Below are 27181 nucleotides of genomic sequence, written 5' to 3'. Positions count from 1 at the left end.
TCAACCCAGGTTGTGTGAATGGGGGAGGGTTCGTCCTGCTCTGTTGGCACCAGTGAGCCCCCAGCTGGGGGGCTGTGGCCAGCTCTGGGCACATTAGGGGAGCTGGGGGCAAACTGGGGAGTGGCCACTCAAAGGATGAGCCAAGGGCTAAAAGCCCGACCTAGGGGACAAGATTAAACCCAGGCGAGTTCAGCACGGAGGACGGGGGGACTTGAGCCCGGCCTGCAGGTCGGGGAAGGGCTGGTCTGAGGGGATGGGGTCAGTTGTTCTCTGGACCCCCCGAAGGCAGGACAGGGAGCAAGGGGCTTAATTTGGAACAGGGCCAAGCTTGGTTGGGTTTTAGGAAACACTTCCTGGCTCTCCGGGGAGCTCAGCTCTGGAACAGGCACCACGCTGGGATCCAAACTCATAATTACCCCCACCCCGATCTCGTGGTGTTTAACCCGAGCCTGGCGAGCCCCCCCGGCCCCGGCTTGTGACCACTCGGGGCTGCTAATGCTGCGCTTTGTTTCCCGCTTGCAGATGTGGTGCCAGCAGAGATCAGTGTCATCGTGGTGGTGACGAACATGAACTTCTCCGAAAAAATGGAGGATCCAACGTCCACAGCGTTTGGAGTGTTTGTGTCAATCTTCATCAACCAGGTGAGGGAGACGGGGCTCAGGAGCTGCCAGGAGCTTGGGGGGCATGCACGGAGCTGTGGGTGAATGGGGAACTGCTGTAGTGGGGGCAGAGATGGGGTCTGGTGCGCCGCTGAGGGGGGGGATTGCAGGGTCTGTGGAGGCAGTGCCTCATTACATAGGGCCGCTGCGTCTCCTGGGGGCAGGGGCCCTGGTGCAATGCATTATGGGAGGGTTGGGGCTTTGGCGCGTGGGGGACGGCCCAGCTGCACATGGTCCCTGGGGCCGGGTTGAGCCGTGGAAGGGCCAAGCCAGTCTAGGGGGAAGGAGCAACCACTGGGTTGGGGGAGCAGGGTCTCCGCTGGGCAGGGGGGAGCTGCTGCAGTGGGGCGGGGCTATGCACTGGGAAGGGGGCCAGGGCTCCGCCGAGCAGGGGGAGCACTTGGCGTCCGCCATGCTGAGTCTGCTGTCTTGCAGATGGACCCGATCTACAGGCAGACGCTGCCCGGGTTCCTACGCATTGAGGTGATCCAGCTGAGGTGAGGCGCGGGGTCGGGGGGAGGGGAACAGTTGCCAACTTTCTAGTCGCACAAAATCAAACAGCCCCGTCTCTTCCCTGAGGCCCCATCCCTGTTCGCTCCATCCCCCCTCCCTCCATCGCTTGATCTCCCCCACCCTCACTCACTTTCAATGGACTGGGGTAGGGAGTTGGGGTGCAGGGGAGGCAAGGACTCCAGCGGGGGTTTGGACTCTGTGCTGTGGCGGGGGATGAGGTGTTTGGGATACAGGAGGGGGGTTGGCGCCGAGGGATTTGGAGTGTGGGAGGGGGTGTGGGTTCTTGCTGGGGGTGTGAGCTCTGGGGTGGGGCCGGGGATGAGGGGCTTGGAGTGCAGGAGGGGGCTGGAGCAGGAGGTTGGGGTGTTGGGGGATGTGGGCTCCTGGAGGGAGTTTGGGGAGGGGCGGGCTCTGGGTTGGGGTACAGGAGGGGTTCAGGGTGCAGGGTCCCTGCGGCGCTTTCCACTGCTTCCAGGAAGCTGCCACCTGGTCCCTGCAGCCCCTAGGCACATGGGCGGCCAGTGAGGTTCTGCACGCAGCCCGCTTCCCGCGGGCCAGCTCCACAGCTCCCATTGGCCGGGAACTCTGACCAATGGGAGCTGTGGGGGCGACGCCTGCAGGTGCGAGGTCAGCGTGTGGAGCCTCACTGGCTGCCCAGTGCCTAAGGGCTGCAGGGACTGATGGCTGCTTCTGGGAGCTGCGCTGTGCCCCAGGACAGGCAGGGACTGCACCGACGACTGGACTTTTAATGGCCTGGTTGGCGGTGCCGACCGGAGCTGCCAGGATCCCCTTTCGACCGGGCCTTCTGGTTGGAGCCCAGATGCCTGGCAACACTAGGGGGGTGTTATATGGTGGCCCTCTGATGGCTTTTCTTCTCTCCTTCTCCACCTGCAGCAAGGGCAGCGTGGTGGTGGATCACCGCGTGGTCCTGACCGTGCCCTACGCCAGCTACACCAGCACCTACACCCAGGCCGTGGCCAACGTCAGCACGCTGCTCAATGCAACCAATTGCACCAGCGGCTCGCCCGCCTCCTCTCAGGGTCTGTACCGCGCCTCGCCTGGCCAGTCGGTCCCCCTTTCACGGGCCAAGCGCTGGCCAGCAGCTTTCTGGGTCGCTGTGAGGTGCCAGCTGCCCTGCAGACCCGGCATCTCATCCCGTCCCTGCAGAGCCTTGCATGCTGTCCCTGCCCTGTTTCCTGCATCTGTCTTGGGCTCCCAGGGGGCTCCAGCCAGCTGAGAGGGTCTCCAGAGCCCCTGGAGTAATGACGGAGACCCCCCTTGCTCCGCTGCATCTGTCCCACAGACCGGCTGGCCCCTTCTCCCTGCTCAGCCTCCAGCTGGGCCTGCCCCCCTCCGCAGACACAGGCCCCCCCAGGACCAGCGCTAGTGGCACCCCCATAGCTCACACCCGCCTGCTCCCGGAGCTCCAGCCTTGTGGCTGCTGGCCCAGCCCTGGGGTCCTCACCGCCCTGCCAGGCGGAAAGCAGCCAGGGTCCGTGCTGAGGGGCACGACTCATGGGTCTGGCTCTTCTCTTTCAGCTCATTTGCAGGAATTGTGCTTCAGAGCCAACGCGACACACATCAACCCTGTTCCCCTGACGACAGCAGGTGAGAAGCAGCCTCAGAGAGTGGGGGGTGGGGGCCATCCGGCCTGACCCCCGGGTCTGTTAGAAGAACCTTGCACCTCATCTGTGACATAGGTGGAGACTCCACCATGGTCTCTGGGAAATTCATCCCCCACTTCATTACCAGAACCTACGGACTTCTGGCCCTTCGCGGGTCAGACCACATGCCCCAGGCCTTTTAAGGCTCCAAGTGATGGAGGCTCCACCACTGGGACTAGCAAATTGGTTCCCCTGGTTAATTGGCCCTAGCGTCACAGGTGTGGTGCCCTGTTTCCAGGCTCCAATTGTCTCACTTTGACATCTGGCCATTGTGCCTGGAACGGAGCCGCGGGTGAAGCCTACGGAGTCACGAACAGCACAGAGCAACCGGGATGGGAAATTCAGCCCAGAGATTTTCAAACCAGAAAGAAAAATGAGACCAATGTTGTTGGCTGTTCGGGGTATTACGCTGGCCTCTAAAGAGAACCGATGAATGCGGCTGTCAGATGCCCCCTTGTTTGCGTGTTAACACTGACACAGGCAGCAAATTCCAAACCGATGATTGCAGGGGGGAAATGCCAGATTAGCTGGTGGAACTCACTGCCACAAGGTCTGCCTGAGGCCAAGTAGCGTTGGCTGGAAAGTGGAAATCCCATCCCGTACAAAATGTCACGTAACTGGGGGGACGGAAATATGCTGCACTGGGAGGAAAGGTCAAGGGGTGACATTTTATACAGGGAGGATGTTCAAGAAAAAGAATCCCAGCGCGGGAGACCCAGAACGAAATGGTCCCGCTGCCTCCAGCGGCCTGGGAAGGCCTGTATCCCCACCTGCCAGCTCCTGGGGGTGGCATGCGGGGCCTGGAGACCTCAGGACGGACCCGGAGCCCCAGCGTGTTTTCCTGCCGCCTTTGCGGGGGATGCCCGTGCTGACACGCTCCGGCCCTGTCTCCCCAGGTGTGTGCCTGCAGAACTCGACCATCAGTCCATCCTACCAGAAATACTTCCTGCCTATCAACGTCTCGGGGCAGCTGATGTGCGTCTCCAACTGCAGCATCCACCACCCCGACACCTACACCTGCAATGGCCGGGGTTACTGCTACCTCCAGCCAGGGGGACCCACCTGCTTGTGAGTGTCACTGCCCAGGGGGATATGGGGAACCCAGCTGTGGCTGGGGAGGGGGACAGAGCCCGGCTGCAGTACCTGGGCACCAAGAACCCACGGCTGGTCCAAACACCACCCTCTGGAGTGGCAAAAAATGGGGGTGTGGGTCACTGGGGCAAAGGGCTGGTCACCCTCCTCTTCAGTATTTGCTCCTGGGGAGAGTTGGGCAGACTCAGGTCAGGCCTGAGACTCGGCACTGGGGCTGGGACCATCCCTTGCTGACTGGGGTCAGGGGTCCCTTTCCCACACTTCCGACATCAGAACCCCCCTACCCCTGCTCTAACCCCCTAGGCCCCTCCCCTTCCCAGAGCCAGGGAGAGAACCCAGGTGTCCTGGCTCCTGGCCCCCCCCTGCTCTAACCCCGCAGTCCCTACTCCCCTCCCAGAGCCGGGGAGATAACCCAGGATTCCTGGCTCCCAGCCTGTGCCCCGCACAGTGCGGTGGGGTGTCACTCACCAGGATGGTGCACATCACGGCGATGATGATACCGACCACGCCGGTGAAGGGGATGAGATAATAACCCAGCGGGAAGATGTACTCAGGGATCAGGATAATGTGAGCGCTGGGTGACCGGAGACAGTGGGGTCAGTCAGGGCGGAGATGCTGGCCGCTAGCCCCCACTGTGCCTCCAGAGCAGAACCCAGGCGTCCTGGCTCCCAGCCCCCTCTGCTCTAACCCACCAGCCCCCACTCCCCTCCCAGAGCCGGGGAGAGAACCCAGGAGTCCTGTCTCCCGGCCCCCCTGCTCTAACCCACCAGCCCCCACTCCCCTCCCAGAGCCAGGGAGAGAACCCAGGAGTCCTGGCTCCCAGCCCCTCATGCTATAACCCACCAGCCCCCACTCCCCTCCCAGAGCCGGGGAGAGAACCCAGGTGTCCTGGCTCCCAGCCCCCCCTGCTCTAACCCACCAGCCCCCACTCCCCTCCCAGAGCCAGGGAGAGAACCCAGGCGTCCTGGCTGCATCACACTCCTGATGGCCTCCCCTTCTCTCGGCAGCTGCCAGCACTCAGACTGGTACTGGTTCACGGGCAATCACTGTGAACAAGTGGTGAGCAAGGTGGGCGTGGCAGTGGGGGTGGCACTCGGCCTGGCCATGCTGCTGCTGGTGATTCTCATCCTGGCCATCTGCCTCTGCTGGCGTCAGCACTGGAGCGGCAAACACAGGTACAGGGGCAGGGCCTGGAGTGGGTGGGGCCTGGGGATGCACAGTGGGGCGGGATCTAGCCCATCCCTGATAGGGGTTTGTCTGACCTTCTCTTAAAAACCTCCGAGGACGATGATTCCACCACCTCTCTGGGCAATTTATTCCAGGGCTTAACCACCCTGCCAGTTAGGAAGTGTTTCCTGATGTCTAACCTAAACCTCCCTGTGACAGGTTGGGTCACAGAGACTCTCTTGGGACTGCCACCTGATGTTCTGAGATTACCTCTGAGTATAAAAAGTAGGATTTAAGTGGTTCCAAGTAATAACAGACAGAACGAAGTATGTTACCAAGCAAAATAAAACAAAATCACACAAGTCTAAGCCTAATATAGTAGGAAATGGAATACAGATAAAATCTCACCCTCAGAGATGATCCAATGAGCTTCTTTCACAGACTAGACTCCTTCCTAGTCTGGGCCCAATCCTTTCCCCTGGTACAGCCCTTGTTCCAGCTCAGGTGGTAGCTAGGGGATTTCTCATGACTGCAGCCCCCTTTGTCCTGCTCCACCCCCTTTTATAGCTTTGGCACAAGGCGGGAAACTTTTGTTTCTCTGGGTTCCCACCCCTTTTTCTAAATGGAAAAGCCCCAGGTTTAAGATGGATTCCAGTACCAGGTGACATGTCCTGTGAGATCCCAAACCTTCATTCTTCCCAGCCTGACTCACAGGAAGGCTTGGAAGTAAACAGAGCCATTTACAACCAATTGTCTTAGTTGCTGGATGCCATCAAGATTTCAAATGACCATTAATGGTCTACACTTTGCATAATTACAATAGGACCTCAGAGTTATGTTTAGAATATTATATTAGGGTTGGAAGGGACCTCAGGAGGTCATCTAGTCCAACCCCCTGCTCAAAGCAGGACCAATCCCCAGACAGATTTTTGCCCCAGTTCCCTAAATGGCCCCCTCAAGGATTGAACTCACAACCCTGGGTTTAGCAGGCCAATGCTCAAACCACTGAGCGATAGCTCCCCCCCTGAGCTATTACTAGATTCAGATACAAGAATGATACATTTATACAAATAGGATGGCCACACTCAGTAGATTATAAACTTTGTAATGACACCTTACAAGAGACCTTTTGCATGAAGCATATTCCAGTTACATTATATTCACAAACATTAGCATATTTTTATAAAATCATATAGAGTGCAACGTCACACCTTCCTCCTGAACTTACTGCTGGAGACTTGGACACTGACCATGGCAGAGGCAGTATACCTAAAATTCCTCTTTGGGCTCCCCTCTGGGGCAGACACGCCTGTGTCCCCCAAAAGGGAAAGAGACCCTGATCCAGCTGTGAGCTCACAGCGACCAGCTATGACAGACCCTTCCCTGGCCAGCAAAATCCACCCATTTCACTCTGGTTGGGCTTGCTTCCAGCTACAGAGTCCTTGGGGTCTGTTCCCACCGCAGCCGTCACCAGGGCCCCAACTTCCAGCTCCAGGATACACGTCTCTGTGCCCCTCTCCCACTCCATTACAGCCAGTTCATGCTTCTGGGTATCAATTTATGCTTGTCTTTGGGCTTCAATTTTTCTGTTTTTTAAGTCCAGGGTTTGCTGGCATGCAGCCCCTTGTCTGTCTGCTTCTGTCTTCAGGGCAACTTTTTCCCAGGCAAATTGTGCATCAATTCCATTTATCTCCCCTTGAGACCATCACTCGATGAGCAGGGATACCACAGAGAACCCCTCCTGCCAGAACAGGTGCCCCTCTACTCCTATCTTGCTGAGTTAGACACTCCAGTCAGCTTCAGCACAGACCCAGAGGTTGGGCCACACCTGTCTTCAGTTCACTGAAACTAAGATGCCCTCAGCTCAGGGGCTTCTAGTTAACAGAGACTTTCCAGTGCCCAATGTTCAGCCTTTCTGGGCAATTTGCAACCTGTCCAGTTCTAGCTTCTTCTGATCTTCACTCTGACTTATTTTGCTTCCTTTTCTGTCCCTACTTCCCTTTCCCGAAATCAGCAAACAGAAAATAACAAACCAGTAACCACTTGGTCTGTTCTCCAGCCAGCACACTTAAACTCACTTAAGATCACTACCAGTATCTCAAAGCAATGAGCTGTCCACAGATCCTGCTCGACTACGCCCTGCGGCGGGTTGGGTCACAGAAACCCCCTGGGAGCTGCCACCTGATGTGCTGAGACTAACTCTGAGCCCGTTTTACCTGCCAGCTCAGGACTTCAGTGCCCTGTCTTGTAGAGCCAGACACGCCAGCCTGCTGCAACACAGACCCAGGTCTGAACCACACCCCCAAAGCTGCAGACTTAACTGAAAATGGCTTAGAAAGTATTCCTGTCTCTAGCACCCAGACACCCATTTCCCAATGGGATCCAAACTGCAAATCAATCCGTTTTACTCCCTATAAAGCTTATACAGGATAAACTCATAAATTGTTCGCCCTCTATAACACTGATAGAGAGAGATGCACAGCTGTTTGCTCCCCCAGGTATTAATTACTTGCTCTGGGTTAATTAATAAGTAACAAGTGATTTTATTAAATATAAAAAGTAGGACTTAAGTGGTTCCAAGTAATAATAGAGAGAACAAAGTAAGTTACCAAGCAAAATAAAACAAAAACATGCATGTCTAAGCCTAATACAGTAGGAAAATGAATACAGATGAAATCTCACCCTCAGAGATGTTTCATTAAGTTTCTTTCTGAGACTAGACTCTTTTCTAGTCCGGGCCCAATCCTGTCCCCTGGTACAGCCCTTGTTCCAGCTCAGGTGGTAGCTAGGGGATTTCTCATGACGGCAGCCCCCTTTGTCCTGTTCCACCCCCTCTTATACCTTTGGCACAAGGCGGGAATCCTTTGTCTCTCTGGATCCCCACCCCTCCTGCTAAATGGAAAAGCCCCAGGTTTAAGATGGATTCCAGTACCAGGTGACATGGTCACATGTCCTGTGAGACCCCCAAGCCTCCATTCTTCCCGGCCTGGCTCACAGGAAGGCTTGCAAGTAAACAGAGCCATCTACAACCGATTGTCCTGGTTACTGGTAGCCATCAAGATTCCAAACCACCATTACGGGCCCACACTTTGCATAATTACAATAGGCCCTCAGAGTTATATTTTATATCTCTAGTTTCAGATACAAGAATGATACATTTATACAAACAGGATGACCACACTCAGGAGATTATAAGCTTTGTAATGACACCTTACAAGAGACCTTTTGCATGAAGCATATTCCAGTTACGTTATATTCACTCATTAGCATATTTTCATAAAATCATATTGTGACGGAGCAGGGAGCAGGGCAGATTTGACCTGGGAATGTTGCAGGGGGGTTGCAGTGGGGATGTGGGACTTCCCTTGAAGGAAGCTACCTGAGCTGTAACCTGAGCCAGGAACGGGGGTGGGGAGAATTAACACCTTCTGCCCGGGAGACTGAACAAAGGAGAGGAGCAGCGGGAGGAGTTTGGAGTTAGTTTCGGTTGGGGCTGGGTGGTGCAACGCAGGGAACCCCAAGCTGGGGTCCAAGCTCCCTGAACCTCCCTGAGGGACCTAATTGAGGGGGTCTGGTCGTACCTACACGCTCTGCTTGAGACTGTGTTCCTGTCCTTAAATAAACCTTCTGCTTTACTGGCTGGCTGAGAGTCACAGTGAATCTCGGGAAGAGGGGTGCAGGGCCCTAACTCCCCCACAATCCGCAACAACTGGTGGCAGAGGTGGGATCTACTGCACCCCGTGGACGGCGCTTCCTGCAGTAAGTGACTGGGGAGCAGTAAAACGAAGGGGGATTGACGGGGACCAGGCGCGCTGAAGAGTGAGAGAGGGACGGTTATTACCCCTGGGAGTGTGTGACCAGCGAGAAGGACTTTTGCAGTAACAGGGTCCCCCGGGGGGATCGCAGCGAGTGGTCCCAGGGGCGGAGGAGTCTGCAGCTCGACCCTGGCAGAGAGGTGGTGACCTCGAGAAGGGCTGGCACACTAGGGGTCCCCCTGGGAACTGTGGGGAGCTGTGAGCACACAGGCCGGTGAGTGGCCAGCAGGAAGATGTATGCCAAGCGGCTTAAGAGCGACCTGGTGGAGCTGTGCAAGCAGAGGCGGCTGCGCATTGGGAGGCTCACCAAAGAACAGCTCATTGCCCAGCTGGAGGCAGAAGATCGCGCGAATGAACTGATCCCTGTGTCTCAGGGAAGCAGCCTGGCAAATGCAGCGCAGGCACCAGTGTCTGTCCCAGCTGGGAGTGGTCAGCCGGCTGCTGAGGGCGTCCCGAGACCCCTCCTTCCTATGCCCGGGGGAAGGGTGGGGAGGAGCCCAGCAAATACCGAAGGCGCCGTGGCCCCCCCGGCCAGCAGGGGGTCCCCCCGGCGAAGCTCGCCGGCCAGCAGAGGATCCTCCCGGCGACGTTCGGCATCCGGGGAGCGGAATTGGCTGGAATGGGAGAAAGAGCTAAAACTGAGAGAGCTGGAGGATCGTGAACAACAGAGACAGCATGAACGGGAGGAGAAAGAGAGACAGCATCAGCGTGAACGGGAGGAGAAAGAGAGACAGCATCAGTGTGAAGAGAGACAGCGTCAGCAGGAACGGGAGGAGAATGAGAGACAGAGACAGCATGAAGAGAGACAGCGTCAGCATGACCTGGAACTGGCGAGATTGAAGGGCAGCGAACCCCCGGCTGCGGTGAGTGAGGGGGGACCCAGGACTGCACGGAGCTTTGATAAGTGCATCATGGCCCCATACAAGGAGGGGGAGGACATGGATGACTTCCTGGAGGCCTTTGAGACGGCCTGCGAGCTGCACCGGGTGGATCCCGCGGACAGACTCCGGGTCCTTACCCCCTTACTGGACCCCAAATCCGTGGCATTGTACCGCCAACTGGGAGAGGCAGAGAAAGGGGACTACGAACTATTCAAAAAGGCCCTGCTACGAGAGTTTGGGCTGACTCCTGAGATGTACCGGGAAAGGTTCCGGAGTCAAGATAAAACCCCTGAGATCTCATATCTGCAACTAGCCGTCCGCATGGAAAGATACGCCAGCAAGTGGGCTGGTGGGGCCCAGACGAAGGAGGACCTGATTAAACTGCTGGTACTGGAGCAACTGTATGAGCGGTGCCCATCCGACCTGAGGCTGTGGTTGGTGGACAGAAAGCCAGAGAACCCGCGACACGCCGGGCAGCTGGCTGATGAGTTTGTAAAGAGCCGGTCAGGGGGTGGCAGGGAGCAGCCCCAAAGGAACAGGCCCGCCGCGATGCAGAGAGAGAGTCACCCTGGGACCTCCCAAAGGGGGAATATGGGGAATCCCCTCCCACGGGGAAGGCCCAGCATCAGGGACAACCAACCGGCTCGAGGGGACCCACGGGACCTGAGCTGCTATTACTGCGGCCGAAGAGGCCACGTTCGGGCCCAGTGCCCCAAGCTCAAGGACAGACTGAGCAGACCGAACCCGCACCGGGTTAACTTGGTAGAGGCCCAGACGGACGAGGGGCCGGCTTCCCACGCGAGAGGGGCTGGCAGCTTATCAACTGCTCAAGAGAGAGAAGGGCCCCCGGCCAGCTTCTCTGGGGGGCCAGATGCTCCGGATTCAAAGTTCTCCGTTTACAGGGTTGGCGCGGGGCTGTCCCTGCGGAGCGAGTGCCTTGTTCCCCTGGAGGTGGATGGGAAGAAAGTTTATGGATACTGGGACACGGGCGCAGAGGTGACACTGGCCCGGCCCGAGGTGGTGGCCCCAGATCGGGTGGTGCCCAACACCTTCCTGACCCTGACCGGGGTGGGCGGGACCCCATTCAAGGTTCCCGTAGCGAGGGTACACCTGAAATGGGGGGCCAAGGAGGGCCCCAAGGACGTGGGAGTGCACCACCATTTGCCCACTGAGGTGTTGATGGGGGGGGACCTAGAGGACTGGCCAAGCAGCCCCCAGACCGCCTTAGTCGTGACCCGTAGCCAGAGCCGGCGAGGGGCACTACGCCCTGACCTTGGGAAGGATGTCCCACCGGAGGCACCGAACCCTTCCCGGGTGGGGAGGGAACACCCAAGGACAGGCCACGGGGTGGCTGGGGCTTCCGACCCAGCCGACGAGAGGGAGCAGGTCCCCATCCCTTCCCCAGCCGCCGAGTTCCAGGCCGAGTTGCAGAAGGACCCCTCCCTGCGGAAGCTAAGGGGCCTGGCTGACCTCAGTGTGGTACAGACCATGAGGAGAGGATGTAGGGAGAGGTTCCTGTGGGAGAAGGGGTTCCTGTACCGAGAGTGGGCTCCCCCGGGGGAAGTGGAGTCGTGGGGGATCAGGAGGCAGCTGGTGGTTCCCCAGAAGTTTCGCCACAAGCTACTGTACCTGGCCCATGACATCCCTCTCGCAGGGCACCAGGGGATCCGGCGCACCAGGCAGAGGCTGCTACAGAACTTCTACTGGCCCGGGGTCTTCACCAACGTCCGGCAGTACTGCCGATCCTGTGACCCCTGCCAGAGGGTGGGGAAGGCCCGGGACAAGGGGAAGGCAGCATTGAGACCTTTGCCCATCATAGAGGAGCCTTTCCAGAAGGTGGCCATGGACATAGTGGGACCTCTCAGCAAGACGACCCGGTCTGGGAAGAAATACATCCTGGTGGTGGTAGATTTCGCCACCCGCTACCCCGAGGCAGTGCCCTTATCGTCCATTGAAGCAGACACTGTGGCGGATGCGCTGCTGACCATTTTCAGCCGAGTGGGGTTCCCCAAGGAAGTCTTGACGGACCAAGGGTCCAACTTCATGTCGGCCCTACTCCGGTGCTTGTGGGAGAGATGTGGGGTCCGGCACAACTGGGCCTCAGCATATCACCCCCAATCCAACGGGCTGGTGGAGAGGTTCAATGGGACGCTAAAAATGATGCTGAAAACATTTATGAATCAGCACCCGCAGGACTGGGACAAGTACTTACCTCACCTGCTGTTTGCGTACAGGGAGGTACCCCAGGAGTCTACCGGGTTTTCGCCTTTCGAACTGCTATATGGAAGGCGGGTAAGGGGGCCCCTGGACCTGATGAGAGACGAATGGGAGGGGAAGGCCACTCCTGACGGAGAGTCGGTGGTGGAGTATGTCCTGACCTTCCGGGAATGACTTGCCGAGCTCATGGGCCTGGCCAGGGAGAATCTGGCCAGAGCCCAGAGGAAGCAGAAGGTCTGGTATGACCGCACAGCACGGGCCCGCACCTTCGCCACTGGGGATCAGGTGATGGTCCTCATCCCCGTGAGGAAAAACAAACTCCAGGCCGCCTGGGAAGGGCCCTTCAAGGTTGTCAAGCAACTAAACGAGGTAAACTATGTGGGGGAGCTGTCGAACCGGGCACACCACCACCGGGTGTACCATGTGAATATGATGAAGCCATATTATGACAGGGGGAATATGGTGTTGGCCGTGTGTGGACAGTGGGAGGGGCAGGGAGATGACCCTTTAGTAGATCTATTCCCTGGGACAAGAGTTGGCTTCCCCCTGGAAGCAATTCCCCTCTCTGATCGGCTAACCCCGGCCCAGCGAGCTGAGATCGGAGGGGTGCTGCATCTGTACCAACAGCTGTTTTCCAACCAGCCTGGACGCACTAATCTGACTGTCCACCGGGTGCAGACAGGATCGCACCCGCCTATAAAATGCTCCCCCTTCCGAGCCACAGGGAAAACTGCTCAGGACCTGGAAAGAGAGGTCAATGACATGCTGGCTTTGGGGGTGATCCAGCCGTCTTCCAGCCCTTGGGCCTCGCCGGTGGTGCTGGTCCCCAAAAAGGACGGGTCGATCCGGTTCTGTGTGGACTATCGGAAGCTCAATGCCATCACTGTAGCCGATGCCTACCCCATGCCCAGGCCGGACGAGCTCCTAGACAAGCTGGGAGGTGCTCGGTACCTTACCACCATGGATCTTACAAAGGGCTATTGGCAAGTGCCGCTGGATGCAGATGCCAGGCTGAAATCGGCCTTTGTCACCCCTCTGGGGCTCTATGAGTTCCTGACCCTGCCCTTCGGCCTCAAGGGAGCGCCGGCCACCTTCCAGCGCCTGGTGGATCAGCTACTGAGGGGGATGGAGAGTTTTGCCGTGGCGTATATCGATGACATCTGTGTCTTTAGCCAGACCTGGGAGGACCACATATCCCAGGTTAGACAAGTGCTGGACCGACTCCAGAAGGCTGGGCTGACCGTAAAACCGGAGAAGTGCAAGGTGGGGATGGCTGAGGTATCCTACCTAGGCCACCGGGTGGGAAGCGGCTGCCTAAAGCCGGAACCAGCCAAAGTGGAGGTGATCAGAGACTGGCCCGCTCCTCAAACCAAAAAGCAGGTCCAAGCCTTTATTGGGATGGCAGGGTACTATCGGAGGTTCGTGCCCCATTTTAGCGCCATAGCCGCCCCCATCACTGAGCTGTGCAAGAAGGGGAAGCCAGACAAAGTGGTCTGGACCGAGGAGTGCCAGGAGGCTCTCCGGGCGCTGAAGGAGGCTCTGGTCAGTGGCCCAGTTCTGGCAAACCCAGACTTTGACAAGCCCTTTATGGTGTTCACCGACGCCTCAGACACAGGACTGGGGGCGGTGTTAATGCAGGAGGATGAAAAGGGGGAGAGACACCCCATCGTGTACCTGAGCAAGAAGTTGCTACCCCGGGAGCAGAACTACGCGGCCATCGAGAAGGAATGCCTGGCCATGGTGTGGGCCCTCAAGAAACTAGAGCCATATCTCTTTGGGCGTCACTTCACCGTGCACACCGACCACTCTCCCCTGACCTGGCTGCACCAGATGAAAGGAGCCAACGCCAAGCTCCTGAGATGGAGCCTGCTCCTGCAGGATTATGACATGGACGTGGTCCATGTGAAGGGACGTGACAACCTGATAGCGGACGCGTTGTCCCGGAGAGGGAGCCCTGAACTTCCCCAGGTCACTGGTCAGAGTGACCCCGCTCAGTTCAGTCTCGAAGGGGGGAGAGATGTGACGGAGCAGGGAGCAGGGCAGATTTGACCTGGGAATGTTGCAGGGGGGTTGCAGTGGGGATGTGGGACTTCCCTTGAAGGAAGCTACCTGAGCTGTAACCTGAGCCAGGAACGGGGGTGGGGAGAATTAACACCTTCTGCCCGGGAGACTGAACAAAGGAGAGGAGCAGCGGGAGGAGTTTGGAGTTAGTTTCGGTTGGGGCTGGGTGGTGCAACGCAGGGAACCCCAAGCTGGGGTCCAAGCTCCCTGAACCTCCCTGAGGGACCTAATTGAGGGGGTCTTGTCGTACCTACACGCTCTGCTTGAGACTGTGTTCCTGTCCTTAAATAAACCTTCTGCTTTACTGGCTGGCTGAGAGTCACAGTGAATCTCGGGAAGAGGGGTGCAGGGCCCTAACTCCCCCACAATCCGCAACACATATGGAGTGCAACGTCACACTCCCTTGCTGCAATTTAAGCCTATTGTCTCTTGTCCTGTCCTGAGGGATTAAGGAGAACTATTTACCTCCATCCTCCTCAAATAGATGGAGCTCCTGGAGTCTCTCACTCGCAGGCAGGGTTTTTAATCCTTCTCCTGGCTCTTCTCTGACCCCTCTCCGATGGAATCACCCTCCGGACAGAACTGTGGGTGCCAGAACGGGCAACACATGCTCAGATTCATGGATTTTAGTCTTTTCCCTCCCCTCCCCCTGCCCCAGTCAAGTAGGGGAAACTGAGACACTGATTTCAGCCATGGTCGCACCCAGGCTTGGCACAGAGGGAAAACTACCTCTCTGCCCCTACTCGATGGAAATCTCAGAAAATTCCCTGAAGTGAAAATCCCCCCTGAAATCTCAGTTTGGGGTTGTCACGGACTCACAGATCGTGCCCACTCTTGGCCCCGTGCGGTCCGTGGGGGGTGCCCCTTACAGTGCGACGGCCCTTCTCGGGGGTCCACTCTCTCTCGGGGTCAGGCCCCTCCACCTCCTGGAGCCGCACCTCTCTGAGCCTTAGCACGTCTGTCTCTGCCGTGGGCCCCCTCAGGGAGTCCACTCGCTCTGGACCCCCGGGGCCTCCACTCCCCGAAGGGGTTGATGCCACCCTGTTCTCTAGCCCGGAGTGACTCTCAGCCAGCATAAAACAGGAGGGTTTATTGAGAGTTGAACACAGCCCAGGAAACTCTCAGGGCCTCAGGCCTGGCCTCCCTCAGCCCAGCACACCCCAGTCTCCCTGCATCCAGGTGAGCTCTGCCTGCTCCCCCTCTCCAGCCCCGAGCCCCCCTGCTCCCAGATGGGCATCTGATACCCCCGGCCCCAAGCCCCCGCTCCATCCATTGTCTTCTCTCCAGGGAAACAGGGTCATAATCTGGGGCCTCGTCTCCTCCGTTCTGTCCTCTGGTTGGAACCGGCTGGTTAGGTTACTGGGTCCTCACTCTGCAGCCCATTGTCCGCCCACTGGCCAGAACCAGCTGCATCTCCTCAGCTGGGCCTCTGGGTCACCAGGTCACCGGTCGCTGGGGTATCCATCCTCCCGGCCATTGGCTGGGTCCCCAAGTCCTCTCTCCAGTCCTCTGCAAAACACACTCCCTCTCCCCTCACCTCGTTAAACCAGTAACACCCAGGGAAACTGAGTCCCACCCCCTCCGCATGCAAACCATTGAAACCCCACAGAAAACAAGAAAAGACAAGAAAATCCCCCACTTCGTCACAGGGGTATTTCGGTTTCAACCATTTTTGTTCTTTGAACCATCCCCATGAAAAGTTTGTTGGGAACTGGAAAACTGAATCCTTTTTTTGGTTTGTTGGTTTCATTTGGAAAATGGCAAACCAGGGCAGTACAATTTCAAAACCCTTTTTTCCCCCCAGAGTCAAAAACCTTGTGGACTTGCCTGATGCTTTCCCATGCCAAGTTTTGAAAAATGAATGTTTTTTGACCCACCCCCAAATTCCCATTTTGTCAAAAAACAACAACAACCCACACCTCAACCCCCTCCTGACCATCTGCACTGGGAAGGACAGAGGGTGAGGGAGGGGTCTGGTCTTTCCAGTGAACCTAGGACTGTCTCTGCCTTGAGAGGCAGGGGGGCAGGTGTGTCGAATGTGAACTCTCCCCCCCCCGGGTGGCGATGCCAGGGGGACAGGCACTGAGTCCTGCAGAGTGTTCAGAATGATATCACAGAGAAAGCCCACATTCGTCACGCCCTGGGGCCAGGCATTGGTCAGATCCAGGCATGGAGTAGGGCGGCCAACAGGGCCAGGGAAACGAAGGGGGCAGTCTCTCCAGGGGTGGTTGGAAGACGGAGCTCGCTCAGTCTGTGATGGGGATGGGACAGTAGAACAGGGGCTGGACACGATGACTTGAGGGGGGGCTGTCCTGTCCTGTGTCTGGCTCTGGACAGGGCTGAGTGGGTGAGATTTCCTGGCCCAGGCTAGAGAGACGCTTGGACTCGTGGTCCTTCCTGGGCGTGAATGCTCTGAATCTGTGACCTTTTCTTGGCCTCATCACTGTGGCATCTAGGTGGTTCCACACAGTCACCAATAGATTTTAGTCTCTCCCCCCACCCTGCCCTCATCAGGTAGGGAAGGATTTCAAAGATGGGGAAACTGAGGCACGGGAGAGGAGGGATTTGCCCTGAGCTGGGGGAGCCAGGCCCCCGAGCTGAGATTCAGGACTCCTGGGTTCTCTCCATAGTTTTGCCACTGACCGCATGGCTTGGGGCAAGTCCGGAGGCTGATCCTCTGTGACGGGCTCCGTGTGCCAGGCTGTGCTGGGCTCACGCTGAGGCCGGGCTGGAGAATTTGAGACATTTCGAGGGATGGAAATTGGAGATGGGGATATGGCAGCTGGCCCCCCGGAGCGTGCGTACCGGGGGCCGCATGGGGCCGGGTCTTGGGGCTGATGGGTGGTATGGCTGCTCCCTTTGCAGCGTGGCGGACTTGGAGGAGAGGCAGGAGAAGTGGTACAGCAACGAGGAGTGGGAGTGGAACGCGCCCCCCCAGGGAATCACTGCCAGAACCCCATCCGCCCCCAGCTGGACAGGTAACGTCCCAGGTGCATAGCCACATTCCCCGGCTCTGACCTCAGCCTCCCCTCCCCACTCCGGGGTCCTGCTGGCCTGGCTCCTTCACGCTCCACAGGGGTGCGGAGCAGCGGGGAGCTGGGAGAGGGTCTGGGCGGAAGGGGGCTGTCTGGGTGGGGGGTTCGGCTGCCACCTCTGAGGCACAAAGAACTGGGAGATCTAGGAGGAGCCTGAGCCCAGGGTACTGGCCAGATGTGGCTGGACAGATGTGCCAGGGCTGGTCCTGCCAGAAAGGGCTGATCCTGGGGCATCCTTAGCCGGGTGGTGGTGGGGGGGGCTGGGAAAGGAAGGGGGTGGAATGGGGGCAGGAGAGGGTGCATGGCGGGGGGGGGGGTCAGGGGACGAGGGTGCAGTGGGGTAGGAGCAGGAGTAGGGTGGAGGAAACTTGCCCCCATCCCGCGAATGGTAGCTGCTTACCCCATTCTGGGGCCTCTTGCAGAGACTGAGGGCGGCAGTGGCAGCCACAGAGTCTCCTCATCCTTCCGGCCTTCGCTGGACAAAGTGGACACGTCCCTGCAGGTACTTGGCCAGCAGCAGAGCTGGGGGGGGCAGGGCTGGGCTAGCAGGGGCTGCGGGTCGGGAGTGAGGGGCACCGGCAGAGCTGGGGGAGGCAGGGCTGGGCTAGCAGGGGCTGCAGGTCGGGAGTGAGGGGCACCGACAGAGCTGGGGGGGCAGGGCTGGGCTGGCAGGGGCTGCGGGTCGGGAGTGAGGGACACCAGCAGAGCTGGGGGGGGCAGGGCTGGGCTGGCAGGGGCTGTGGGTCAGGAGTGAGGGGCACCAGCAGAGCTGGGGGGGGCAGGGCTGGGCTGGCAGGGGCTGCGGGTCGGGAGTGAGGGGCACCGGCAGAGCTGGGGGGGGCAGGGCTGGGCTAGCAGGGGGCTGCGGGTCGGGAGTGAGGGGCACCGGCAGAGCTGGGGGGGGCAGGGCTGGGCTAGCAGGGGGCTGCGGGTCGGGAGTGAGGGGCACCGGCAGAGCTGGGGGGGGCAGGGCTGGGCTAGCAGGGGGCTGTGGGTCGGGAGTGAGGGGCACCGGCAGAGCTGGGGGGGGCAGGGCTGGGCTGGCAGGGGCTGTGGGTCGGGAGTGAGGGGCACCGGCAGAGCTGGGGGGGGCAGGGCTGGGCTAGCAGGGGGCTGTGGGTCGGGAGTGAGGGGCACCGGCAGAGCTGGGGGGGGCAGGGCTGGGCTGGCAGGGGCTGTGGGTCGGGAGTGAGGGGCACCGGCAGAGCGGGGGGGGCAGGGCTGGGATAGCAGGGGGCTGCGGGTCGGGAGTGAGGGGCACCGGCAGAGCTGGGGGGGGCAGGGCTGGGCTAGCAGGGGGCTGCGGGTCGGGAGTGAGGGGCACCGGCAGAGCTGGGGGGGGCAGGGCTGGGCTGGCAGGGGCTGCGGGTCGGGAGTGAGGGGCACCGGCAGAGCTGGGGGGGGCAGGGCTGGGCTAGCAGGGGGTGCGGGTCGGGAGTGAGGGGCACCGGCAGAGCTGGGGGGGTCAGGGCTGGGCTGGCAGGGGCTGCGGGTCGGGAGAGAGGGGCACCGGCAGAGCTGGGGGGGCAGGGCTGGGCTGGCAGGGGCTGCGGGTCAGGAGTGAGGGACACCGGCAGAGCTGGGGGGGGCAGGGCTGGGCTGGCAGGGGCTGCGGGTCGGGAGTGAGGGGCACCGGCAGAGCTGGGGGGGTCAGGGCTGGGCTGGCAGGGGCTGCGGGTCGGGAGAGAGGGGCACCGGCAGAGCTGGGGGGGCAGGGCTGGGCTGGCAGGGGCTGCGGGTCGGGAGTGAGGGACACCGGCAGAGCTGGGGGGGGCAGGGCTGGGCTGGCAGGGGCTGCGGGTCGGGAGTGAGGGGCACCGGCAGAGCTGGGGGGGGCAGGGCTGGGCTGGCAGGGGCTGCCAGTCGGGAGTGAGGGGCATCGGGCTCTCTGCATCGACTGACCCAGGCGGGCTCTGCTCCCCAGAGGGGCGGCGAGTTGTATGGCCTGTAGTGCCCAGGCTCCAGCAAACGCAGGGTCCGGGGGGCTTGGCTCCACTGATGTTCGGGGCTGGGTCTCTCCCCTGCCTGCCGCCCCTGCTCGCCTCACCCAGAGCATCCCCAAGCCCCGCCTGCTGCCCTGGGCAGTGGGCATCTGTCCCCTGCAGCTCATCCTGGCTGGACCTGAGCAGCCGCCTGGGGGGGCTTGGGTGAGAGTCGTGCTGGGGGGCCAGGGAGGAGGCTCCCCTCCCCCTGACTCACTGCTGCCAGCAAGGAGAGGGTTGAGGGGAGTCCTCCTCTCTGGCCCCCTACTCCAGCCCCAGGGAAGCCTGCCTGCTGCACCCCAAACGCCTCATCCCCAGCCCAGCCCCATGTCCTGCACCCCAACCCAGGGGCGGGTCCAAGCGCGTGCCTGGGGCGGCAAGCCGCGGGGGGCGGCCTGCTGGTTGCCGTGAGGGTGGCAGTCAGGCTGCCTTCGGCGACATGCCTGCGGAAGGTCCGCCGGTCCCGTGACTTCGGTGGTAATTCGGCGGCGGGTACGCCAAAGGCGCGGGACCAGTGGACCTCCCACAGGCATGCTGCCGAAAGCCGCCTGACTGCTGTGCTTGGGGCGGCAAAATACATAGAGCTGCCCCTGCCCCAACCCTCTGTCCCAGCCCAGAGCCCACACCCAGCACCCAAACCCGCTCCTAGCTCCCGCACATCCCCTCCCGCACCCCAACTCCCTGTCCCAGCCCAGAGCCCGTACCCAGCACCCAAACCTGCTCCTAGATCCCGCACATCCCCTCCCAGACCCCAACTCCCTGTCCCAGCCCAGAGCCCGCACCCAGCACCCAGCACCCAAACCCCCTCCTAGATCCCGCACATCCCCTCCCGTCCCCCAATTCCCTGTCCCAGCCCAGAGCCCGCACCCAGCACCCAAACCCGCTCCTAGCTCCCGCACATCCCCTCCCGCACCCCAACTCCCTGTCCCAGCCCAGAGCCCGTACCCAGCACCCAAACCTGCTCCTAGATCCCGCACATCCCCTCCCAGACCCCAACTCCCTGTCCCAGCCCAGAGCCCGCACCCAGCACCCAGCACCCAAACCCCCTCCTAGATCCCGCACATCCCCTCCCGTCCCCCAACTCCCTTTCCCAGCCCAGAGCCCGTACCCAGCACCCAAACCCGCTCCTAGATCCCGCACATCCCCTCCCGCACCCCAACTCCCTGTCCCAGCCCAGAGCCCGCACCCAGCACCCAAGCCCCCTCCTAGATCCCACACATCCCCTCCCGCACCCCAACTCCCTGTCCCAGCCCAGAGCCCGCACCCAGCACCCAAGCCCCCTCCTAGATCCCGCACATCCCCTCCCGCACCCCAACTCCCTGTCCCAGCCCAGAGCCCGCACCCAGCACCCAAACCCCCTCCTAGATCCCGCACATCCCCTCCCGCACCCCAACTCCCTGTCCCAGCCCAGAGCCCGCACCCAGCACCCAAACCCCCTCCTAGATCCCGCACATCCCCTCCCGCACCCCAACTCCCTGTCCCAGCCCAGAGCCCGCACCCAGCACCCAAACCCCCTCCTAGATCCCGCACATCCCCTCCCGCACCCCAACTCCCTGTCCCAGCCCAGAGCCCGTACCCAGCACCCAAACCCGCTCCTAGATCCCGCACATCCCCTCCCGCACCCCAACTCCCTGTCCCAGCCCAGAGCCCGCACCCAGCACCCAAACCCCCTCCTAGATCCCGCACATCCCCTCCCGTCCCCCAACTCCCTGTCCCAGCCCAGAGCCCGTACCCAGCACCCAAACCCGCTCCTAGATCCCGCACATCCCCTCCCGCACCCCAACTCCCTGTCCCAGCCCAGAGCCCGCACCCAGCACCCAAACCCCCTCCTAGATCCCGCACATCCCCTCCCGCACCCCAACTCCCTGTCCCAGCCCAGAGCCCGCACCCAGCACCCAAACCCCCTCCTAGATCCCGCACATCCCCTCCCGCACCCCAACTCCCTGTCCCAGCCCAGAGCCCGCACCCAGCACCCAAACCCCCTCCTAGATCCCGCACATCCCCTCCCGCACCCCAACTCCCTGTCCCAGCCCAGAGCCCGCACCCAGCACCCAAACCCCCTCCTAGATCCCGCACATCCCCTCTCGCACCCCAACTCCCTGTCCCAGCCCAGAGCCCGCACCCAGCACCCAAACCCCCTCCTAGATCCCGCACATCCCCTCCCGCACCCCAACTCCCTGTCCCAGCCCAGAGCCCGCACCCAGCACCCAAACCCCCTCCTAGATCCCGCACATCCCCTCCCGCACCCCAACTCCCTGTCCCAGCCCAGAGCCCGCACCCAGCACCCAAACCCGCTCCTAGATCCCGCACATCCCCTCCCGCACCCCAACTCCCTGTCCCAGCCCAGAGCCCGCACCCAGCACCCAAACCCCCTCCTAGATCCCGCACATCCCCTCCCGCACCCCAACTCCCTGTCCCAGCCCAGAGCCCGCACCCAGCACCCAAACCCCCTCCTAGATCCCGCACATCCCCTCCCGCACCCCAACTCCCTGTCCCAGCCCAGAGCCCGCACCCAGCACCCAAACCCCCTCCTAGATCCCGCACATCCCCTCCCGCACCCCAACTCCCTGTCCCAGCCCAGAGCCCGCACCCAGCACCCAAACCCCCTCCTAGATCCCGCACATCCCCTCCCGCACCCCAACTCCCTGTCCCAGCCCAGAGCCCGCACCCAGCACCCAAACCCCCTCCTAGATCCCGCACATCCCCTCCCAGACCCCAACTCCCTGTCCCAGCCCAGAGCCCGCACCCAGCACCCAAACCCCCTCCTAGATCCCGCACATCCCCTCCCGCACCCCAACTCCCTGTCCCAGCCCAGAGCCCGCACCCAGCACCCAAACCCCCTCCTAGATCCCGCACATCCCCTCCCGCACCCCAACTCCCTGTCCCAGCCCAGAGCCCGCACCCAGCACCCAAACCCCCTCCTAGATCCCGCACATCCCCTCCCGCACCCCAACTCCCTGTCCCAGCCCAGAGCCCACACCCAGCACCCAAACCCCCTCCTAGAGCCTTAGGCAGGCGTGTGTGTGTGTGGGGGGGGGACTTGGACCCATTCTGGGCACCACCAAAAATTATACAAATCTGCTGTCCCTATCCCCAGACACAAATTGCCCGGCCCCAGGTGACCCGTATCTGAGTCCCAGCGGCTGGTCTGGCCTGTGACATCCAGGACTGATCCAGCGGCCACAGCTGTCGGAGGAGGCTGCTCTCCGGGGACCAGCACCCATGAGACCTGCGGAGCTGAGGCTGGGGGGCCCAGGCCGGATGTGAACCTGGAGCCGCCAACAGGCCAGTGACTCTCTGCTGCCGAGACCCCCCCGGGGGGGCTGGGACACAGCGGACACTGCTGAGCTCCTGGGGACTGGCAGGCACGAAGCCGGCTGGGATTGGGACCATGCTGCTGTTGGTGGTGGTGGGACACTAGGCTCTGGGCCATGGGGTCCAGGCAGTGAGGCAGTAGCCGGTAGCATCCCCAGCTCTACCTGTGTGTGGGGGGGTCCATTCCTCTTTGGCAGTCTGGAGCCAGGCGCGGGGTGGGGCTTTCCCAGGCCCCGGCTGGCAGCGCTCAGGTTGTTTGCACAGCACGTTCAGCAGATGGTTTGTCGAAGAGGAAGCATGGGCAGGTCGGGGAGGCGCTGGCTGGCACCGGGCCCCTCTGCCGGTGATTTCGGCGTGGGGGGGGGTTGTTTACTTCCAATTGTTTCCTTTGCCTTGAGCAAACAGGGGCGGGACGGGGGTAGGGGAAAAGGGGGCTCGTTCCCAAGGGGTGCCACAGTGAGGCCAGGGGACCCAGGCATCTGGGGGAAGGCAGGACGGCCCATTTCCAGCTGGGAGGGGGTTCTCAGTGAAGAGAGGGGACCCAGGCATCCGGGGGAAGAAGCCACACTGGAGCAGAGTAAGGCAAAAGGCATTGGGCAGGTCCATTGCTCTGCAGGGGGGTTGCCCCTGGATCAGATCTCCCCTGCCCCAGGAGGGGGCTGCCTCTCCTCGTGACAGATCCCCCAAGACAGGAACCCCCCCTGGATTTTGCTTCCTGACAGCCCCTGAGGACTGAAATAATGTAAGTGTAAGAAATGAAACTCTGCTGTTGTGATTCTCGGAGGGGAAATAAAGCGGTGAGAAAATGCCAGGCGTGAGTGGGTTTCCTTGCTTGGGGGGATGTTATTTTGAAAATGGGGTGCTCATTACCTAAGGCTCCCCAGTGAGGAGCTGGGTCTCCAGCCGTGCCCCCCCCCAGGAGGTCCAGACAGGGAGTGTGAACCCCCCCAAATTCAGGGCAGACTCTGGGGGTGAGAGCAGTGTCCCCCCACCCAGATCTGGCTCATGTCTGCGCTTCGTACCACCCCACCGGGGGGCAGCTGCCGGGCCGCGCAGCACCTGTACCCAAACCTGGCTGCTTGGGCTGCCATGGGGAGGTCTCTGTCCCAGGACCTGGGCGGGGATGGGTCAGCCCCAATCTGCCCAGCCTGGGGCTGGCTTATACCAGCTGATGAAGCGGTGCCCAAACACCTGACAAGGGTCCACGTGTTCCTGCTATCGCAGCACGTGACTGAGCCAGATGGCAGTGGGGCAGATAGCGGCGGCAGGACCCGAGCCCGGGGCCGAGTCACGTGAAAAACAAACTTGTAGAGAATGTTGGGGGGGAGAAGGCGTGGGCAGAGGGCGCGGTGTGAAGGCAAACACTCGAGTGAATAGCTGCCGGGACACTGACATGCCAGCTTGGCACAGTCCCCCTGTCTGCTCCGCCCCTCCACACCCACTTGCGGTGGTTCCCAGGGCTCTGCCCATCCCGAAGCCTGGCAGGGAGCCAGCGTTGTGCCAATATTTAACGTGGATAAATGGGCTGTGACAATGCGGTTCTGGCGGGACCCAACTGAGAGTGCCAACTCAGGACAAATTGCTCAAACAGGGCAGTTACAGCCCAAGGCTGGGGTTTTTCCACCTCTAAGGCAAACCAAACCAGCCAGACTAAGAGGACTTCAGTCTCACCCCACTGGCTAACCACAAGTCTCACAAGCAATTTCCTTAGACACTCCAGTTTCCCAGTATCACCACCATTGCACTCGTTATGGGGACAAATGGTTATGAAAACCAATACCCCAGTAAAAGGAAAAGGTTCTCCTGATCCCAAAGGACCAAGCCCCAGACCCAGGTCAATATACAAATCAGATCTTACCCACAAATCACGCTATTGCCAATCCTTTAGAATCTAAAATCTAAAGGTTTATTCATAAAAGGAAAAAGATAGAGATGAGAGTTAGAATTGGTTAAATGGAATCAGTTACATCCAGTGATGGCAAAGTTCTTGGTTCAGGCTTGCAGCAGCGATAGAATAAACTGCAGGTTCAAATCAAGTCTCTGGAACATCCCCCGCTGGGATGGGTCCTCGGTCCTTTGTTCAGAGCTTCAGTTTGTAGCAAAGTTCCTCCAGAGGTATGAAGCAGGATTGAAGACAAGATGGAGATGAGGCATCAGCCTTATATAGGTTTCAGAGTAGCAGCCGTGTTAGTCTGTATCCGCAAAAAAGAACAGCAGTACTTGTGGCACCTTAGAGACTAACAAATTTATTAGAGCATAAGCTTTCATGGACTACAGCCCACTTCTTTGGATGCCCGAAGAAGTGGGCTGTAGTCCACGAAAGCTTATGCTCTAATAAATTTGTTAGTCTCTAAGGTGCCACAAGTACTCCTGTTTTTTTTGCAGCCTTATATAGTCTTTTCCAGGTGTAAGAACACCTCTTTGTTCTTACTGTGGAAAATTACAGCAAAATGGAGTCTGGAGTCACATGGGCCAGTCCCTGCATACTTTGCTGAGTTACAAGGCGTATCTGCCTTCTCTCAATGGGTCCATTGTATAGCTGATGGTCCTTAATGGGCCATCAAGCAGGCTAGGCAGAGCTAATCTCAGCTTGTCTGGGATGTCACCCAGCAGCATAGCATAAGTTTGCCATACAGACAGTATAGAGCCAATATTCATAACTTCAACTACAAAATTGATACACACATACAGACAGCATAATCATAACCAGTAAACCATAACCTTGTCCTAGACACCCCATTTGACCCCCTTTATACAAGATTTGGTGCCACTACAGGACCTTGGTTGCAACAATGATCTACACGGTCCCAGTTTATGTCAATAACGTCACATGGGCCAAATATCTGGGCAAGATACCGGAGCAGCTTATACGGGACTTGGTTGGTCCCGAATGAAAGGAGGGGGGTGTAGTTAAGGGTTTATGGCAAACAGAGCCTGGTAGATTAGCCTGCTCTCCGGTGCTGATGAGACAAGTGCTAAAGTGAATAGCATTGACGTCAGAGACCTGCACTCCTGGGCGGTGCCGGGATTGGCACCGCATGGCAGGTTGAGAAACGAAACTAGAAGGACAGAGAAGTAACAGGGTTAGGGGCCGGCTGCTCGGGCTCCGTCTGGAACTGTCGAGGGGCAGTGGTGGGCCCTGGGCTGGTTCCCATTTTTATCGATCAGCCGGAAGCGGGTGGCGTCCGACCCAGCCCGGAGCCCTTCTCAGAGCCCTTCTGGGAGTCCAGCACAAGTGATTGGACGTGGTCTGGGGGGAGCTGGGTGAATTCTCCGGTCTGGGTCTACAAAAGTCTACGAAATAACCCCCGTCCTCCCCTGCTTCAAGTTGCTCTCTGTTACAGACCAGTTTGACACCCAGTTCTCCTGCTGCCCCGGAAGCGCCTGGGCGATGTCAGAGGGCAGGATCCGATTTGGCCTATGTCTGCTACCTTCCCCGGTGGTGATGGGGCAGGTCCAGGCAGCGTGCGATAGACAGAGCGGCCCAGCTGCTTTGGCGCCCCCGGGAGCCGGGTTTGAACCTGGGTCCCTCAAAGGAGGGAGCATGTTAGCTGCCTGCAGTAGTAGGGCTGTTATCCCTCAAGAATGCCAGGCACTAGAAGAGGCACATCTGTCCTTGGCACCGTTCATCTCGCACGTCTCCCATCTCCACAGTAGGGCCAGGATGACAAAAGGGACAAAGCAGGCAGCAGTAGTGGGGCTGTTATCTCCTGCCCTCTGGGTACGGACGAGAAGAAGCTCCAGACCCACCTTGCCCTCCTGGAAGCAGGCTGCTCGTGTGGCAGACCTTGGACCCATTTACTGATAACCCAGCTCTGATAAGGGGCCCTGCTGTTCCCTGGCTGTAACAAGGAGCAAATACTGGCCAGGTTTCAGTGTCTTTATGGCGGCTGAATCAGGGTTGTATCTTCCCCTCCCTCCCCACTGCGATGGCAACAGCGCCGCAAATAGACCCAAAGCGCATCCCATGTCAACAGCACTAATTGTGGTCCAAAGATCCACCTCCCCTCCCGCCGGGGCGTGGTGCAGGCGGGTGGATTGTCAGCCAGAGCGTCCTGCCCACGTCACTGTGCTGTCCCACGCAGCCTGGGGCCCCGATCTCAGCTGGCTCTGGGCAGCGCCCGGCCCGACGGGGCCCCGATCTCAGCTAGGTCTGGGCAGCGACCGGCCCGACGGGGCCCCGATCTCAGCTGGGTCTGGGCAGCGCCCGGCCCGACGGGGCCCCGATCTCAGCTGGGTCTGGGCAGCGCCGTCCTGATCTCGGTCTTGGTCTGGGTCTGGGCAGCGTCCAGCACGATGGGGCCCTGATCTCAGCTCAGAGACAACAGCCCTACTACTTCTGGATGCAGGAGCGGCTGGGGGAGGTTTTCCAGCCTTGAACCCTGTGGGCCTGAGATGGGACCTGTGCTTGGACCCCTGTAGATGGAACGGGCATCTGCATGAGGCTGCATCAGCCCCTGGCTCTGCTGGGCAGCCCCGGCTTCCTGAAGGAGCAGGAGACGCTGACGAAACCATCTCCTCCCAATGCTCAGCCAGTGCCAGGCATGCCAGGGTGGGGGACAATTTAAACCTAGTTTTGGAAAGGTTGGGCTGTAAGGGACCTTGAGGGGCATTCTGTCCAGCCCCCTGCGCTGAGCCAGGACCAGTAACCACAGCCCAGTCTGTAGATCAATCTCTGATAATTTTCATATGACTTTACATTGTGCCTCTTCGTATAACCTTGTGGTGGGTCTACCCACGTGTGACCTCTGTTTTCATGGGACTTTGTATCAAAGCCTCA

The 27181-nt window shown here is 59.9% G+C and overlaps 1 protein-coding gene across 1 annotated transcript in view; it reads left to right on the top strand.

The window, feature by feature from the left end:
• Positions 1-23212, top strand: part of LOC128823323 (mucin-3A-like) — a 31596-nt gene extending 8384 nt beyond the window's left edge. The window contains exons 3-11 of the mRNA XM_054005564.1: positions 523-641; positions 1095-1156; positions 2067-2212; positions 2712-2780; positions 3733-3904; positions 4936-5103; positions 16935-17047; positions 17527-17606; positions 22184-23212. Coding sequence (XP_053861539.1) covers positions 523-641; positions 1095-1156; positions 2067-2212; positions 2712-2780; positions 3733-3904; positions 4936-5103; positions 16935-17047; positions 17527-17606; positions 22184-22219 — 965 coding nt within the window. The 3' untranslated portion in view covers positions 22220-23212. The remainder of the gene's footprint in view (positions 1-522; positions 642-1094; positions 1157-2066; positions 2213-2711; positions 2781-3732; positions 3905-4935; positions 5104-16934; positions 17048-17526; positions 17607-22183) is intronic.
• The last annotated feature ends 3969 nt before the right edge of the window (positions 23213-27181 follow it).

The sequence above is a fragment of the Malaclemys terrapin genome, chromosome 15, assembly GCF_027887155.1.
Source record: "Malaclemys terrapin pileata isolate rMalTer1 chromosome 15, rMalTer1.hap1, whole genome shotgun sequence".
NCBI classification, from domain to species: domain Eukaryota; kingdom Metazoa; phylum Chordata; order Testudines; family Emydidae; genus Malaclemys; species Malaclemys terrapin.
This window is presented reverse-complemented; position numbering and strand designations above follow the sequence as displayed.